Raw genomic sequence first — 18164 nt, 5'->3', positions numbered from 1 at the left:
AGTTCGTTGGGAACTTTCTGTAACGCGACACATTGATGGCAACTCAAGATACCTCAGAAACAGCCTTGTCTGTGTGTGAATGACAGATTCCAGTTGGTTTGGTAAGTGAATGTGATAAGATGTAAGTAGTCTATGGATGATTCTGCGAGGTAAAACTATGTTTGACCGACATTGTTTCAGATGACTATTCTCTTGACAACAAATAGACTATCTGGGAAAATTGTAACAATCTTGAGGTATTGCGTATATTTATATTCTTGATGTTAGTGAGTTGTTGTTTTTTTTACGCTCGGATGCATTGTACCAAGTGGATATTTTCTGCTGGAAGTCAGGACAATCTTTTTGTATCGAGTTTCATGCTGACTTGCAAGTGAAAGGGTTTGGGAACCTCCCGGCTAGTATGTGTTGTAGATTGACTTGACGTACTACAGAGTCCTCAAGTTTGGAAATAAATTTGCAAATTTGACTTGATTGTTGTACGCATTGAGGAGCATTGCTTCTGGCGAAATCGATGGCAGGCTCTCTATCAGCTCATTACAGACATGAATGTCGATACTAGCCGAAAAGCCTCCATGACAGAGCTTTTCGCATATCAATATACATGAACAACTGTCGGTGAGAACGAAAGTAGCGAGTGTCGATTGGATGATGAAAGGTATGTAGCGTTCAAAAGCTACGGCAATGGACAAAGCTTCTACTTCACTTTAGAGCCATCATGTTGTTTGGAGAATGAGGAGTTTGGCCCTGAAAATATAGTAGGTCTTTTTTCTTCTCGTATATTGCGGTGCCCAGTATTCCGCACTCCAATGGAACAAAGGACAAAACAGATAGTATAAACCTCTTAATCTATTGCCTCGGTTCTCCAAAAACCCGAGAGATCATGGAAATAACATCAAATGTACAAGCGAATGTGAATGTGTGTGGCAAAAGGTTACAAGAAAAAATAAAATACATTATAAAAATTATTATTAAGAATTGCTTTCCATAGATTTGCTAATCGAACATTTTCGAAAAATATTTAAAATTCATCAAAAAATCAAATCAGTCTTTCATAATAAACTAAGAAAACTAGATGAGTTATAACTGTCCAACATGTAAAGTAACAAGACAAGATTAATATGGGTTTTACAATTTTAACATGTACAATGTGATATAAACTCATAAAATAGGATCGGAATGACAAATTATAATACACACAACTAAAGAAAGATATAGAGACTTCAAATATACATTTGACTTACACCGTGGGCGGCCTACAAAAGGAAACATCCAACGTGAACAAGAGGTACTGTGAGCAATGCTCACTAAGAATACCCCCGCTTAACCCAATCTCCCAAAGGGTGTTGGTAATAGGTATAAACTACCTCTTTTCTGAGTGTAAAAAACAAATGGCATGACAAACTGAACCATATTGCTACTTCGATGTCCAGTGTGCTTGACCTTTGACCTTTTGACCCCAAAATCGATAGGGAACATCTTCATCCCATGGGTAGTCCATATGTGTGATATGGTGACTGTAGGTGGAAAGGATAACGCTTTAGAACCCGGAAACCATATTGCTACTTCGATGTCCAGTGCGCTTGACCTTTGACCTTTTGACCCCAAAATCGATAGGGAACATCTTCACCCCATGGGTAGTCCATATATATGATATGGTGATGGTAGGTGGAAAGGATAATGCTTTAGAGCCCGGAAACCATTGCGTCTACAGACGGACGGACAGACAGACAGACGGACTCCAGTATACCCCCCACAACTTGTTGCGGGGGTATAATAACAAATCAAAGGAGCATTTTCTCACACGAGAAACTGGATGCACAAGAGAGATAACTTGCTTGTCAGTGATATAGAGAAATAAAACGAATTACTAAACAAAGAGCAGTAACTTTGATGGACTCATGTGAGTGAAGAACAGTCCTGTCTGATACCCTCAGATATCAATCAATGGGGAAAATATCTAGTGATCAGTCGTAAAAAGTACTTTGTCACACACCACTCTGTTTCTACACACAAATACACTGAAGCTGATTTAAAAAGATGCTGGAGTTCCTCATTCATAACATCTTCGTAGTCTTTGATCATCAGGTCTTTCAAAATTCTGTTGGAATTCCCATGGGCATGAATTGCACTCCTTTGTTAGGTGACCTGTTTTTATATTCTTGTGTGGCAGAATTTATTCAAAATCTTCTACGTGAGAAGAAAAAATCTTTGGTCTTTAACTCGACATCTAGATAGATCGACGATGTTTTATCTATTAACAATAATCATTTTCATTGTGTTTCCTATTGCATGGCTCTCGCTTTAAACCCCGCCTGTATTTCTGATACAACATAGAAAACTTGTTCTCTATTAATTTTACACCCATTAATAGAAATTACAATAACAAAGGCATGTTTATTTCTATAAAACTATTTCTTAATTCGTTTAAATTTTGTTTTGCTCACGCAAGCATTATTTTACACCAACGAAAAATAAAACAAAATAAAGTTAGGTAACAATTTTAAAAAAAATAATCATTTTCATTCATATGTTGATTTCATATATCTCTGTGAACTCGAAATAAAAGACACCACAGACTCTTCCACATCTGCTTCATAGTTGTATGTTTTATTGAACGACAAACTAACAACTCAACTTTATGACAAACGAAGTGACTTCAGTTTCTCCATGTCAACTTCCCGTATTTATGTAGCAATATTCGTTTTTCACCTGCATATGATGTTTATGTCTCTCAACTTATTCGATACGCAAGGGCTTGTTCTGCGCATGGTTCCTTTTTAAATTGAGGCAGGGTACTGACAAATAAGTTAATTAGACTACTGACAAATAAGTTAATTAGGCTACTTTAGTTTCATTGATCTCGTTTAAAGTCACCATTTTGCAATATCAATGGTCTTTAAAACGATCTAATTTACCAATACAATATGTCATTGGGTGAAATGCTGTCCGACTTATTTCATACCGATTGTTCAGCCTTTCTTTATACCCTGATTTTGATTACGGATAACTCCGTTTACTTGATCAAGATATAGGGCTCAGGAAGGATGTGACCAGTCGACAAGAATGCTCATTCCTCCCAGGCACCTGATCCCAAATCTGGTATATCCAGGGATCCGTGTTTGCCCTACTCTAAATTTTGTATTCCTTATAGTTCTGAGGAGTTTTTAGATCGATCACTTTATCTTCACCTTTTCATTAATAATAATCAAGCAACACTCAATTCCGGGATTTCCACCACGGTTGCTTTGAAACAACCTCACAAAGTTCTTGGTGTTTATTCCAACTTTGAAGTAACCTCACAAAAACCCCTGACGCAATTAAAGCGTCTTTAAAAAATATTCTTTATTGTACCATTCAGCAAACCGCAAAGCAATATTGACTTAATAATAGTGCTAGCGCTTTTCCTAATATTGTACCTGTATTATTCTTTACTCTCCGCTTCTGATCGTCGACTCATCAACTGAACAGCTTTGCTCCCGGAGGCTGTTTATAAAGTTTTGAGTCATGTGCAATACTTTCTACATTCTTGAGTGCTTGTAAATTAGATTGATTGATTGTATATTGTTTAACGTCCCTCTCGAAAATATTTCACTCATATGGAGACGTCACCAATGCCGGTGAAGGGCTGCAAAATTTCAGCCTATGATTGGTGCTTATGGCCTTTGAGCAGGGAGGGATCTAATTCTTTATCGTGCCACACCTGCTGTGACACAGGACCTCGGTTTTTGCGGTCTCATCCGAAGGACCGCCCCATTTAGTCGCCTCTACAAGCAAGGGGTACTAAGGACCTATTCTGACCCGGATCCCCATTGGACAATGGTATATTGCTACATGAATATGGGAAGTTGACGATGGAGAAGCTGAAATCATCCCGTTTGTCGTTAGTTTGCCTTTAATATCTACCTTCAAAGTATGAATGAAAGGTGAAGGTAACGAACAATAATCAATCTCACATTTCATTCCCCTTGTTTTTTTACTTGTTTCATCTTTTACACGTATACTTATCTATAGTTTTCATAAACCTATTAGTTTGAATATGATCATTACTAGAAATAAACCTGACGTGACAAATCTTACATACACCCATGGAAGCCTACCCAATGTGAGGTTTTCATGAATACTAAGGGGTTTTCAGGTGACTCGACCAAAAGAATGTCTAAAGAGAGAATTGTTTTGTATTCTTGAGCTTTGGATGAATATCGTATGCCGATTCGATATATCCCTGCGAGCTCAAAATAAAAGACACCACAGAGTCCTCCACATCTGCTTCGCACTTAGATATTTTATTGAAAATAAATATCAACGACAAACCAACAACTCAACTTTATGACAAACGAGAATTATATGCTCGATATAACGATCTAATTTACCAACACAACCTGTCATTGGTTTAAATGTTTCATACCAATTTTATGCTGTTCTATACACACATATTTTGACTACGGATTACTCGGTTTACCTGATCAAGATATGGGGCACCTGATCCTACCTCTGGTATATCCAGGGGTCCGTGTTTTAACTCTTTAAAATTTCTTTACAGGAGTTGTGAGATCACTGTTCGTCATCTTCACGTTTTCATCCGCGAGGTTTTGGGTTTTTTTGTTGTTTTTTTCTTTGTTTTTTTTTTGTTGGTTTTTTTTTGGGGGGGGGGGGGTTCTTTCTAAAATTATTTCTTCGTTTCCTCGATAAGAGCTGTGTGATTTTCAAACAAAATTGTAGTAATATTGTCATACATCGACCTGGTAAGTTCAGTGGTTAGATCATACAAAACAAATAATGCAAGGTTCCCAGGTTAAACCTTCCCTTCTTTGCTACAGCAACTTTAATAGTAATGTGAATACATGTATACAAATGTATACTACCGTCTGTAATGAATAAGAGCTGACTTCACATATTTACTTGCTACAACCAGGAACTAGCTATAAAAATATGCAACTCTAAAATAAAACTGATAATGTATACCATGTTTTTTAAAAGAAACAAAGATAGGATGCATATGCAAGTGAATTTTACCCCAATACGTCACTGAAAATGTGTACGCAATTAAGAAACGTAGCGTATGAACTTAAACCACAGATATACGGTAGAGTTGAAACCAAGCAGCATCATATCCTGAATACCCACGAAAGAACATTCGCAAACAGAGACTGTCATCCTCAAACATTTACAGAGTGGAAATATGGAGAGAACGTAGAGAAGTGGAACTGTCTCGTACAACGTGGGTCTTCAAGATGGTGGCATACTGATCACATCAGTGACACTTTGCACCATCAGTGGAAATGGACAGTCATGATGAAACTGAAGGACCTTCAACATATGCATTAACAGATTAATACAAACACCACCAGGAAGTAGTCCTGTTGACAATTCTACCATTCTGGAGGCCAAAGATTATCCCGTTCTGCAAATTTACTTTTAATGGCTATTCAATTCCTTAAATGGTTCTGGCTGGTCATCCGTGTTATTGGTCGATATTTTTTGTGTGAATTCACGTAGACTGCAGACTCTTGGGTAAAGCACCGAGACCTGTTCAGTAGGGAAAGAGTCAATGAAGAATTCCTTGCTTTTGCAGGAACAGAGAGGGATGTTATAACAACCTGTGTATTTCACTCAAAAATGATCCAGCACAGGAGTCTGAATTTCTGAGGGTCATCTTTAGCTATAATTTCATGTGTGTATACCTGTAGATACTGCATGCCATTTGTTGCAATTTAAACTAAAACATAAGAGTCGATGTAACACTTCAATGATGGTCTCAACATAATGTCCGAGGATAATCTATCAATGCCTGTGTAATAAAGATCTTCATATCAATCAATCAACTTTTTCTCAATGCAACCTTGACCTTACTACAATGACCTTGGTTCAGGATCACGACATACCATCCAGCCACAAGCAACTCTCCCAAGAACAAGTTTTAATCTTTTCTTATTTGAGGACTAAACGTGAAGTGGGATGGAAGAAGTGACAGGCGTACAGGATTCCTATATATTCAACCTTCATACACAGGAATAAAACAAACAAATTCCAAGACTGATCTGTCAAGGCAAGTCGAAATGCTCAATGACTGCGAATATACCCCAAACAGAATAGAATCAGCAATTTTGTGCTTAACGATTTAAAACAAAAGTTAGTCAATAGCAATCTTTATTTTCAAAACGACCAGCTGTCTGTTTTTAGTTTTGGTGTATGTTACATTTTCGTGGTATCATGTGTTGTTACATTTCACTTCCACAAACTCATCCTGTACAATGACGTCAGAAACAAACTTAACAACTGTGCTACAAATTCAATGAAACAGAAAAGTTGTAAAAATATTCTTACAATGTAACTTTCAGACCAGCCTCCCTATACAAGGGTAATAAGCAAATGTTCTTGTCATTTAGTATACATACTAGTAAAATTGTATTCAACTTAATGCGGATTTTTCCAAAAGAAAATTTATAATGATTTTTTTTTCAATGAACATCAAGTATCCAAAGTCCACTATGAAGATTATTTTACAGATCTTGTGTATAATATAACAAAAAAGTTTGACCGACACCAAACTCTCAATAACTATACAAGACAAAACAAAAACATCTGTAGCGCCACGTAGTTCTCATGAATGTCAATTCCAATATTTGAAGGAAGTGTTATAAGCAACAGAAATTTTAGAGAATGGGAATGAATACCACTAATAGAAATATATACAATTCATATACCCCTCTCTGATCCCCCCAATGAGTGCCACTAGTGTAAATATACAATTCATATACCCCCTCTGATCCCCTCAGTAATGATAAATTTGTATCTGCATGAAACAATTATCAATACCAATTTCAGCTCATCTTTTATTTGAAATACACATTATCAATAATTATGAAAAATACAAGATATTATATCATAGTTGTCCACTTTCATAGTACAAAAAATAGACACATGAATAAAATACAATGAATTAAAAACAAAAGACAGTATGAGTTACACACTCTTGTAACAAACACACTTATGATGAATTCAAACTTACTGTGAAGTGATATGTATTCTATGAGAAGAAAAATATCGAAAATTTTATTCTATATAATGAAGTTTGGATATTATACACCTATTTACTGGCTATGAGGACAATAGCAAGTTTATTGTCCCCCAAGACAGCAACTATTTCCCCGAGGCAAATAGTCAGTAGATAGGTGTTTTATTATAGTAAAGTAGACTTTACTTGTGTCAGACATACCAAAGTGAAGTAAACTAATTAGAGTTGTCGGTTCACTATAACTGTGTTTTACTGCGCTTGGGTACCTTATGCTTCAGTGAAACCAATTAAGGCATACCAAATCATTGGAGCCTAATCAAATTTTGTTACATGTATGAAATATAAATCACAATTCACGCCATCCTCCTCAGTGCGATGTGTCTTTCTAATTAAAACAAATTTGATTGTTTTCACAAAAATTCATGGCACTAAAATTCCTAAAATTACACTAAAAGATATGTAAACAATAAATATACATAAAACTGTCACACTCGGCCAATGAAACGGAAAGAATTTCCGTATGAGACAATGATATCATACACTTCATACATGTAAATAGACACAACAGAACTGAAAAAATCAAAAGTGTTGTAGACAGAGAGTAAACAAGATCTTGTTTTCTCTATTGGAACCTAACTGTTATAAATCCCAACAATACTTCCTTATCGTATAAATAAGTGTCTTAACAAAGGGTGAGGTTACCCATATAAACAGTTTATCCACTTCCATGGTCTTGATCAGAAAAGCAATTATTTGAATAAGATCTCTTCATAAAACATTGCTGCGATCTGGATTGGCCACAGTAATGGTATCATTCTCTCCCAGGGTTAAATTGGGATTGTCTATTCCACCATTAATTGTAGGATCGCTTCCTTCTGGAAATCAAAGGAATGAAAAATTATAATACATCTAAAATAAGATGAAAATATAAAATGTCTCATATAAAGTTAACATATATTGCAGCTATATCAAGGATAGAATAAATTTAGAAATGTTTTTGTTATTCAGATAGTGTCATAATTTACAGCAATTAGCATAAAAAAAACCTTCATTACTACACAATTTCAGGTACTTATATAAAATAGGGTTACAGAAGTTTATCTTTCCCCCTACTCCATTAGTATGGTTTAGATGAACATACATATAGACTTGGTGTTAATTCAATATGCATTCTTTCCTAAATTAAAGTGCACCGCCATGGCACATGATACGCCCATCAGATGTGTATTCATCAACAACAGAAATTGATATTTCAAAACATATTTTCATTTTATTACATTTATTTAGATAATTTTTATGCTTCCCAAAAAATAGTCACCGTCCTGTCTGTCCAGGACCATATCACCTAAAACTTTCATCAGAAATTCATATAATTGATCACAAAGGTTTCTTGAGACAGGAACTATTGGACCAATGTCTTTTAATGTCATTTTGGAAAGGTCAAGGTCACTTTGAATATATAAAAGTTCCTTACTTCAACAGTTTTTGATATGATGGTAACCATCTCATAAACCTTTCATCAGAAATTGATCATGATTGACCACAAATATTCCTTGAGACAGGGACTTTTGGACCAAGGTCATTTTGGAAAGGTCAAGTAGAAGTAAAAAGTTCTTAATTTCAACAGTTTTTGAACAGGTATTGATTATATATCACACAAATGGGCAAATGGCTTTCAGACAAAGGTTACTCAAGGTCATTTTGCAGAGGACAGGGTCACTCAGAATATACCTGGTATATGAAAAAAATACTTCATTTCAACAATGTTTCAACAGTTTATGATCTTTTGGACCAAGATCTCTCAATGTCATTTTGGAAAGGTCAAGGTCACTCAGGATATAAACCTTAAATAAAGATAAAGTGTCTTATTTCAACAATTTTTAAACAGACATTTATTATATATCACACAAATAAGTTATAGTGATATGGCTTTCAGACATAGGTCACTCAAAGTCATTTTGTAAAGGTCAATGTCACTCAACATACCTTATATATGATAGACAAACCTTCATTTCAACAATATTTCAACAGTTATTGATCATTGTGCGAGTCATTCATCATACGAAGTAGTTCATTGGTAAGATGCATTTTGGGGAGCATCCATCTCTTTACTGATATTTTTGTTGTCATATGGTTTAAATTATTAACAATTTTGGGTTGTACAAAGAAGTGCCTTTCACTAAAGGGGTGATGAATCATTACTTCTAACTTCTAACATTATACTCATTAATCAATCTTTAATTGGGCAGAATCAATTTGGTTCTTATCAAATGATCTTTGCATGTCCAACTGAATTCCTTGAAACACCATGGTATAGATCATTACTCCCATGGGACAAATGCAATTACCTTATCTGTTGTGTGATGTGCTTGTAAGTCTTTGCATTTTTGTCATACAATACTGTATATTTATTTCATTAATGTTGAAAACAAAATATTTTTTATATTAATTGTTATAGTTATATAGCTATATTTTATGAAGAAATGCGGATCTCTTACTGTACATAATTCTTAATGACCTGGTTTTAAGCAGCAATTTCCACTTTTCTACAGATGCATGAATTGACAAAGATTGTTAATCTACATGAGCCCAAAAAGAGTTATGACATACACAGCCATATCATCTTCAGGGCTGTGACTGAATTCCTCGGACAACAGGGGAAAACTGGTCAAAAAGGGAGGAAAACACTTCACCCTACCTGGAAAATTATCATTTTCTGTCACTTTAGATCAAACCCAGAGTGTTTCATATTTACAAAATTGAGCCAATCAAAGAATTTCCTCTGAAAAGAGAAAAAATTACACCCTTGCAACTTGATTAAAAGTCAACAGCCTAAATCTTGGTGCAACACACCCTCTTCATAAGATGCATTAACTGACCAAGTTTGATGACTCTAAGCCAAATAATTGTCTAGTTATGAACAGGACAAGGTTTTGCCATATTTGGCTATATCATCTTAATCAAAGGTGAAATGACCTAACTTTACAGTGAAACACATCTTCTTTCCAAGATGCATCAGTTGACCAAGTTTGATGATTCTAAGCCTCATAGCATTTAAGCCATTGAGCCAGACACGAAAAAGCTAACAGACAGACAGACGGACATGAACGTCAAACCATAATACATCCCGTCTTAGACGGGTGTATACAAAAAAAGCAAACAATAAATAGATAAATTAGAAATGACAGCACTTGCGCATGCCTTACACACTACAGGAATTGTTAGTTTAGTATCCAACAACAACAAAATTAGTTGCAGCCAAAAGAATAAGCAAAAAATTCGGTTGTAGAAGTGTTTGGAGAAACATTCTGAATGCTTGACACTTTGCATGCCTTTTCTTTTTCATGTCTGTTACTGAAGTCAAGAAGCTTTTAAATTTACAACCCATTTCATATAAAAATGGGACTATTGAGAAAATGATGGTAGCAATATAAAAATTGGTAAAAAATTCCCCTCTATAAAAATCTCCTAAATAGGAGGAATTACCTACGTAGGATTGCATAACATTCATATGCAATCCTATATAGATAATTCCTCCAATTTAGGAGATTTCTATAATTGAAGGGGAATTTTAACCTGTGAAAGGAGAAATATTAAATTTTTGTCAAGAGGGAATTATGAGATTGATCACTGTTCATTATCTTCACTTTTTCATTGATGTGACCCGACCCTGCTGCTCTTGAAAATAAGATATTTTTTTTTGCCACTATAATTTCACTATTTCTTGATTATTTCCCCTTTGAAAAGGGTGTGACCCTTCATTTCTACAATCTTAAATCCTCTTTACCAAAGAAAGTTTTATGGCAAGTTTGACTGAAATCAGCCCTAGATTTCTAGAGAAAAAGTCTTAAAATGTTTCAAGTTTACAGACAGACAGACATCAGGTGATGAGAACAGCTCACTTGAGCTTATGGACCGGGTGAGTTAAAAACAGACGTCATGTTTATTAGTGTTAGAATTATTCTGAATTTCAGAATGCAAGTCATAAAAGAGAAGAAACATTACACATGCCAAGCATTACATTATGACTACATCTGTACCCCATCAACTTTATTACAAATAAATGAAAAAAGAGAACTTGTATACCATTGGTTACATAAAATCTTTTAAATAATCAAAAAAAAAAAAAAAAAGGAGAGAAATATTTACAAACCCTGTTTTACAGACAGATTTTCTATATTTAAAAAGTGAACATAGTTTAAATTCCAAATCAAATATATAGTAAACGTAGCTTCAATTGTACGAGAAATATGAAATCAATTCATACAATGACATTAGCCATTACTGTGCAGGGCACCAACACCAGTGCTGAAATGAATTCAAAACTGAAAGTAATGTTCTTCTAAAGTGAAACTTGAGAGTTACAACACCTAAGAAACGAAGATAAAGAGGATTATTTTTATCTATAAATGAAAAGTTGTACACTTCATAGGCATTGATGTGTTAGTTCATGCCATCTAGATGTAAAGATATTCATGAAAGCTTCTCACAACAATTTCACAGATAGAAAATAACTAGGTTTGATAATAGTTTAATTTGGCCCAAATCTTGAATGCAAATTACTTAATTGTACTCAGTAATGTAAATCAGAAACTACCACAAACGTAACTAAATTGTACCACAGTAAATGGAATAACAGATATTCTTGAGAATGACTACTGCAGATTCCTAAATATATGCGAGCAATTTATCACCGCGTAATTTTGTGAGAGGCATCGCTCAAAAAATAGGATTAATCGCCTTTAATATTCTGTTACTAAAATACATATATTAGAATTCTTGATTAACACACCACACGCGAATTCATGTTCGTGCGATTTGACGTATACGAGTCATTTCGCCATCGTTAGTACATGTACTCACGTAAAATAAGGAATCTATAGTATTTTGCGATAAGTCTTTCATCACTTCATGAATATATTACAATCTAGATCTACAGAGTGAACATAAACAAGCACTACATTTACTCAGCAATCGTCTTTCTTTAAATCTGAACTTAAACTCCCAAAAAATTCAAAATCGATACTTTAAATTTCCAGTCTGCTTTTAATCAATAATGTTTTGAATGATTGAACAATGCATGTATGTTGAAAACTACAAGATATATGTTATGCGTCTTAAATTCTTTTCTAAATATAAAATTGATGATGTCATGCTGTCAGCAAGATGAAAGGAAGTAACGCAAACAACTGTCACCGTCACACCGGAGAGGAAACTCTCTAGGAAATACTTATAGAAATAGAAGGAGTTCACATGATGAGTAAATTTAATACTTAATAATTAGTATGTTAGACACAGCAAGTCAGAGACTATGCAGAAAATTACATTAGTATTTTATCTTGATTTATGCAAATGGCTGCATTCCATCGAAGTCCTCATCATCTGACCTTAATATTGGCTCAACATCACTATCGTCTTCTGAAATATCCTCATCAGAATCTCTCAGACCTGTGCACATAATTATATTTTCAACAAAATGTATTTTAAAACATAAAGCAAGCTGGAACTTTGTTGCTTCTTCAGCATGCCTTGGAAAGTTCCAAACAGAACAAACCAAGGTTTTTCACAATATCCTTCAATACCTCAATTTGTGAAAATTTCTATATGTGAATACCTAAGATTAAACTGTGCCCCTGGTGGCAACAAAGAAATTTGTCAAGGTCATAAAGTAAAAAACTTTGGTACAAGGAACACATAGAATGAAATATCACTCATTACTCAAAAGATAGACAGGACAAAAACAATCTGCCCTTTGACCTTGGATACGGAGCATAATATCTATCTTCTCATTCATGTACATACATTATACGTACTTACAAATAAAGTAAAATCATGGAAAACAAGAGGCCCATAGACCTTAGCAGTCACCAGAGTTTGAACATTTTGTACTCTTTAGAAATCATATTGTTACCTGTGTACTTTTTTATACATTTCCATTTTTATACTTTGTACTAGATGATAGGTATATTGGTATCCTATACATAATTGACAATTTAGTATTCTTTTACAGGTGACTAAGTTCATATCAGTGATAATGTGATTTTCTATGAGTTTTTAAAGTTTTCACAAAGGGCTCATTATAGGTAATTATGCAAACAGTTTGCCTGCTTGATGTCCAAATGTAAAATTCTTTAAAATATATTGTATTTTCAACAAATGAAGCCCCATCCTGTGACCTGGACCTGGAGATTATGAATTTCAAATTTCTCATTATAATCACACAAACAGTTTGTCTGCTTGATGTCCAGAAGTAAAGATGATTATTTTTTTTTTTTTTGGAAAATGATCAGGAGTTTACGACTGACATAAAACAGACGAGAAATGATGAATGGCACAAAACATCGGTCACCTGAGTGATGAATAACGGGACAAAACATCAGTCACCCGAGTGATGAATAATGGGACAAAACATAGGTCACCCGAGTGATGAATAATGGGACATAACATTACACGTACAAAAGCACAGCTCCTGAAAATCAATGAATACATCAACTTCCTGGAATATTTCAAAAATCAAAAAAATACCTAATGATTTGTAAATAATCATATGAGATAAGTTTACCTTTTGTGATTTTCTCTGCTTTTTCTCTGTCCTTTTGTATAAAGAGAGCTGTAGCTAAGAAGAAGGCACCACCAAACACACAGACAAAAGGGGTGACATAGAAAGCGTTCCTCATGGTGTCTGACTGTACAGACGGCGATTTTCTCTCATCCACCGGGTAATTTGATGCTAAGGAGTCGGAAATCTGCATGGACAAGATAGTGAAAACAATATATAACTTACACAGTATATACAAACAGCAACAACAACCATTTCATTACTTGTACCTAGTGATACCCAGTCAGATATAAGTCTGGATCTTATCTTAGTATATATTTTTACTTAATCTGGTCATGTTTACTCTGATATTCAAATATTTATTTTGATATGATTTCAAAACATTGACTATTGATAATAGATAACCCTTTTAAATCTCAATTCATAAAAAAAAAAAGTCAATGTATCATATTGATACTTGTAAATTCATAATGTGAAAATTTATCTAGATGATTATAAACTGTTCAATATACTAGAGCTGAAACAAATGTTCAAATATTCATGAATTTACTGTGAAATGGAAGTTTAGTATTCAAGTATTTGGTCACATGTCTAATACCCGTATATATACAAGTGTTAACACAAACACTGTAAACTGTGCAACATTCTGTCATTTTATCACAATGGAAAAGAGAAGCTGAGTGTGGAAGCCTTTCTCTCTTAACGAAAACAAAGACGGCTATTTGTAAATCATGTCCACTTGTGCAAGTCCCCTTATAAAGGCACGGTATTTAATCCGATCAATCTTCTACAGGCGAAACATTCCTCAGCCTAATGTATGATATGGTATATAGCATGAAATGATTTACTCCAAATTACAACCAAAATGGGCATAACATTGAACATCTATGATTTATTGTATTGTAAAATCCATCATATCTTTTCACATCAATTTTGTTGATCAAAATTTAAAAAGCTTTCCGTGGAGACAAGATTTCTGAATTGACGTTTAGTCAACATTACAATATTGATATCACACACTAGTGCAATGCATATTGAATGGTTGATATGAACAAAATTTTTCTTTGTTGGATGTGGAAATGTGTTATTATATCCTAATAAGAAACTGACAAATAAATCTTAGTTAATCACACGGGACTCAAAATCTAAATGCTAGACCTGTTAAAGGGGAAAAAACAGATTCAGATACAATTGTTTATAAATATGATTATACTTTTTTCTTTTTAGGTCTTTTAACAAAACATTTCTGAAATGGGACCCAACATTGCCGATAGATATTAATTATGCTTGATATGGCATGGATCAGTGACTGAAGGGTAAAAAATTAAAAAATCTACTTTATTAAATGTAAATGTTCAACTTGTTTATCCTATATTTTCCTGTCATTTGAACGAGAAAAATGTCTATATTTACTGAAAGCAATGAACAGTTTAACGTCGAGTAACATTACTAAATCAAATCAATACACTCCAACACATTCACATGGTTAATAAAGCTCTGATGGTCTATGACGTCATTGAATATTCGGATACGAATAGAAGAGTACTGTCCCAAAAACTCTAATATTGATTTTTGGTATTAGTTTCAGCTTCACAATATACACTTTCATACTTTGCAATATGTACATAAACTTGTGCCTAAGTTTCAGATTGAAGGCTTTAAAATAATTCTTTTTGAAGCACTGATCACTAAAATTTAAATTGCAGTTACTTGCTTGACCCAACTGCATCTTTTTTTTTCTTGTTTAAAATTATCAAAAATATTTCTTTTGAGTAAATAAGTACTGTAAACCTGATCATTCATTTTCAAGGGATCAAATCATAGTTTGTTCATGCCAGGGCTTGATTTTCAGTGCAGAGTTATCCTTCCTTATTTAAATTAACTATCTCCTTTTCATGAAGGATTTTGTGGGGAAAAGAATATCACCAAAATTAGACATCCATAAATTTTAATAACAATTACTCCTTTGAACTGAAAAAAATATACATACCACTCCTAATAGATATGGGCTTCCTGCATCCCCCAAAGCATGCGAAATCAGAATCTGGACAGCTTCTGCTGTAGAGCGTCTTGTGGGAATCACAACATACTGTGAGATATATTGTATTCTGGTTAAAAATACACGAAAGAATCCACAAATCTATTTCTTGTATTAAATGGATCTATTTTTCCATTAAAATTTCATTACATTGTATATCATAAAAATTTTAACATTATACTCACCAGTAAAATATCAGCTATGATAGACCAATTCAAACACAGGAAAGTTTCTCCAAAAAATATAAGCACCTGAAATTATTCATACAATTATGGGTATGTTTCTGAATATGCTATCAGCAAGTTTACCTAATAAAATTTTATGTGCTCATTTTCTCTTTGTGCATGAAATAAAGTCTAGATGAATTTTTTTTCCAGAATTTGACAATGAAATGTTTGCAATTTTCACAAACTTTCAAATTGAAAAATTGCATAAATATTCCACACTGAATAAACTCAAAAATACCTATACTATATAAAGAACATAATTCTATACTGTAAATCTTGCAAAATTTCAAAATTGGGGGAGGAGCATTACCGCTAATTTGCAATAAATTTTGAATCATTACCCCTACTTTTCATTTTGATTTCCAGTGTGCATTACCGCTACTTTTTTTAATAGGGTAATGGCTAATTATAACTGATCACCGCTACTTGCATGTGAGGAATATCATAGGTACAAGAGACCCATGTACACAAGATAAAGAACATCGAGTTCTAGAGCGTCTTGTGGGAATCACAACATACTGTAATATATAGAACATCGAGTTCTAATAACAGTATTCACTATGTACGAATTCTATTCAATAGCTCTGCAGTCTGAGTAAAATTTTACACATTCAATTCAACGAAATGGCTTCCATCTCGAGGTTTGTTAATAAACCATGGCAATGCCAGGTTAATCATAAATGGCTACAAATTCTGCATATTAAATAAGACCTGCACAAATGCTAAGTTATGAAGATGTGTCGAAAGAAGTGGAAAAAGCCAATGCAAAAACCGACCTGGAAGAATTAATAGTGTTAAATGGCAGATTGAAACACGACCTTGCAGAGCCAGATAGGAGAGTTATTGAAAGGCAAAAAATCCAGCAGTAACAAGGTTTATTTTATAGCGATGAGTTTTATTTTATAGCGATAACAAGTTTTATTTTATAGCGATGAGTTTTATTTTATAGCGATAACGAGTTTTATCTTATAGCGATGAGTTTTATTTTATAGCATTGAGTTTTATTATAGCGATGAGTATTATTTTATAGCGATAACAAATACATAGTGCTAATGACAACTGTGAAAAAGTAGCAGTAATGCAACACAATTTCAATTCACATAAAAATAATTTTTTCATGAATAACTAGTCGTTTACAGCATGCCTTAAAACTTACCCATGATATTGGAATATTGTGATCAGAGAACACAAGACCAAAAAACAGGAATGGTGTGCACATCAGAAGACCGAAGGCACAGACTAAAGGGTCAGCCCGAGGGTTACGCTTCTTTAGACGTCTAGATACCTCTGCCCCCGTGGCTACCCCAATGAACCCTGCAGCCACTGTGATGCCACCAAATATGAAAGCAATACTGAAAAAGGATTAAATTGGCAGTTTATAATATTATACAGTTATTGACTGGGCTCGAGGACAACAGCTGTTTTGTTGACCCAAGAATGGATCTGTTGCCTGAAGCCATAGGCTGAGGGCAACAGGTCCATTCGAGGGTCAAACAAAACAACTGTTGTCCAAGGACCCAGTCAATAACTGTTTTGTTATACACCTTCATTTCTTTAGGTTATTTTACTAGATGTACATGGTTTGTTGACTTTGAACTTCGAACGGGAAAGTGTGATTGTGTACATTTATCACCGATTCCACTAGTTTTAACAAACTTGAATCTGCACTATGTCAGGAAGCTTTCATGTAAATTTCAGCTCTTCTGGCCCAGTGGTTCTTGAGAAGAAGATTTTTAAATGACCACACCCTATGTTTGCATTTCTGAGATTATCTTCCCTATGAAGGGGGTTTGGCCCTTCATTTGAACAAACTTGAAAGCCCTTCACCCTAGGATGATTTTTGCTAAGTTTTGTTGAAATTGGCCCTGAGGTTCTGGAGAAGAAGTTGAAAATGTAAAAAGTTTACAGACGGACAGACGACTGACAACAGGCGATCTCCATATGGAGAAAAAGTCAGAAAGCTTGCATTAACGTTTCACATTCTTGAATTTCATTAACATTTGTTTCAAAATATATAAATATACAAAAATGTCTTTCGTAAAGTATATTAAAAATTAGAATGAAAATTTCCAAAAGAAATATGGTCAATGGCTGAATCTGTAAAACACTTACTCTCCTTCATCTGCATCCTGCCCCTGGGCTTTAATGGCATTGAACATGTAAGAGGGTGCCCAAAGTGCCAGGGCACCTGTCACAAAGGCAACACAGGTGAAACCAAGTGTTGATAACACAAAACTCTTTCTGTAATTACACCAAATTCAGAAAATCGCATAAAATTTCAACTTTTCACAAAGTGGCCATTGGTGTCATATCTTGAGTTAATAC

General features: G+C 34.3%; 1 protein-coding gene across 9 annotated transcripts in view; it reads right to left on the bottom strand.

Moving 5' to 3' along the window:
• Positions 1-6133: 6133 nt before the first annotated feature.
• LOC125659370 (protein spinster homolog 1-like) overlaps positions 6134-18164 on the bottom strand; it is a 48095-nt gene continuing 36064 nt past the window's right edge. For 4 of the 9 annotated variants that reach the window (XM_048891026.2, XM_048891033.2, XM_048891078.2 and 1 more), the window contains 6 exons: positions 17952-18080; positions 16996-17191; positions 15798-15863; positions 15565-15663; positions 13578-13761; positions 6134-7890 (listed from right to left, as the gene is read on the bottom strand). In XM_048891026.2, coding sequence (XP_048746983.1) covers positions 7784-7890; positions 13578-13761; positions 15565-15663; positions 15798-15863; positions 16996-17191; positions 17952-18080 — 781 coding nt within the window. In that variant the 3' untranslated portion in view covers positions 6134-7783. Of the gene's footprint in view, positions 11324-12340; positions 12464-13577; positions 13762-15564; positions 15664-15797; positions 15864-16995; positions 17192-17951; positions 18081-18164 lie in introns of all 9 variants that reach the window. The other 5 variants (XM_048891050.2, XM_056146255.1, XM_048891071.2 and 2 more) reach the window with 3 other exon arrangements.

The sequence above is a fragment of the Ostrea edulis genome, chromosome 1, assembly GCF_947568905.1.
Source record: "Ostrea edulis chromosome 1, xbOstEdul1.1, whole genome shotgun sequence".
NCBI classification, from domain to species: domain Eukaryota; kingdom Metazoa; phylum Mollusca; class Bivalvia; order Ostreida; family Ostreidae; genus Ostrea; species Ostrea edulis.
The sequence above is the reverse complement of the archived record's forward strand: the minus strand, read 5'-3'. Positions and strand labels throughout refer to the sequence as shown.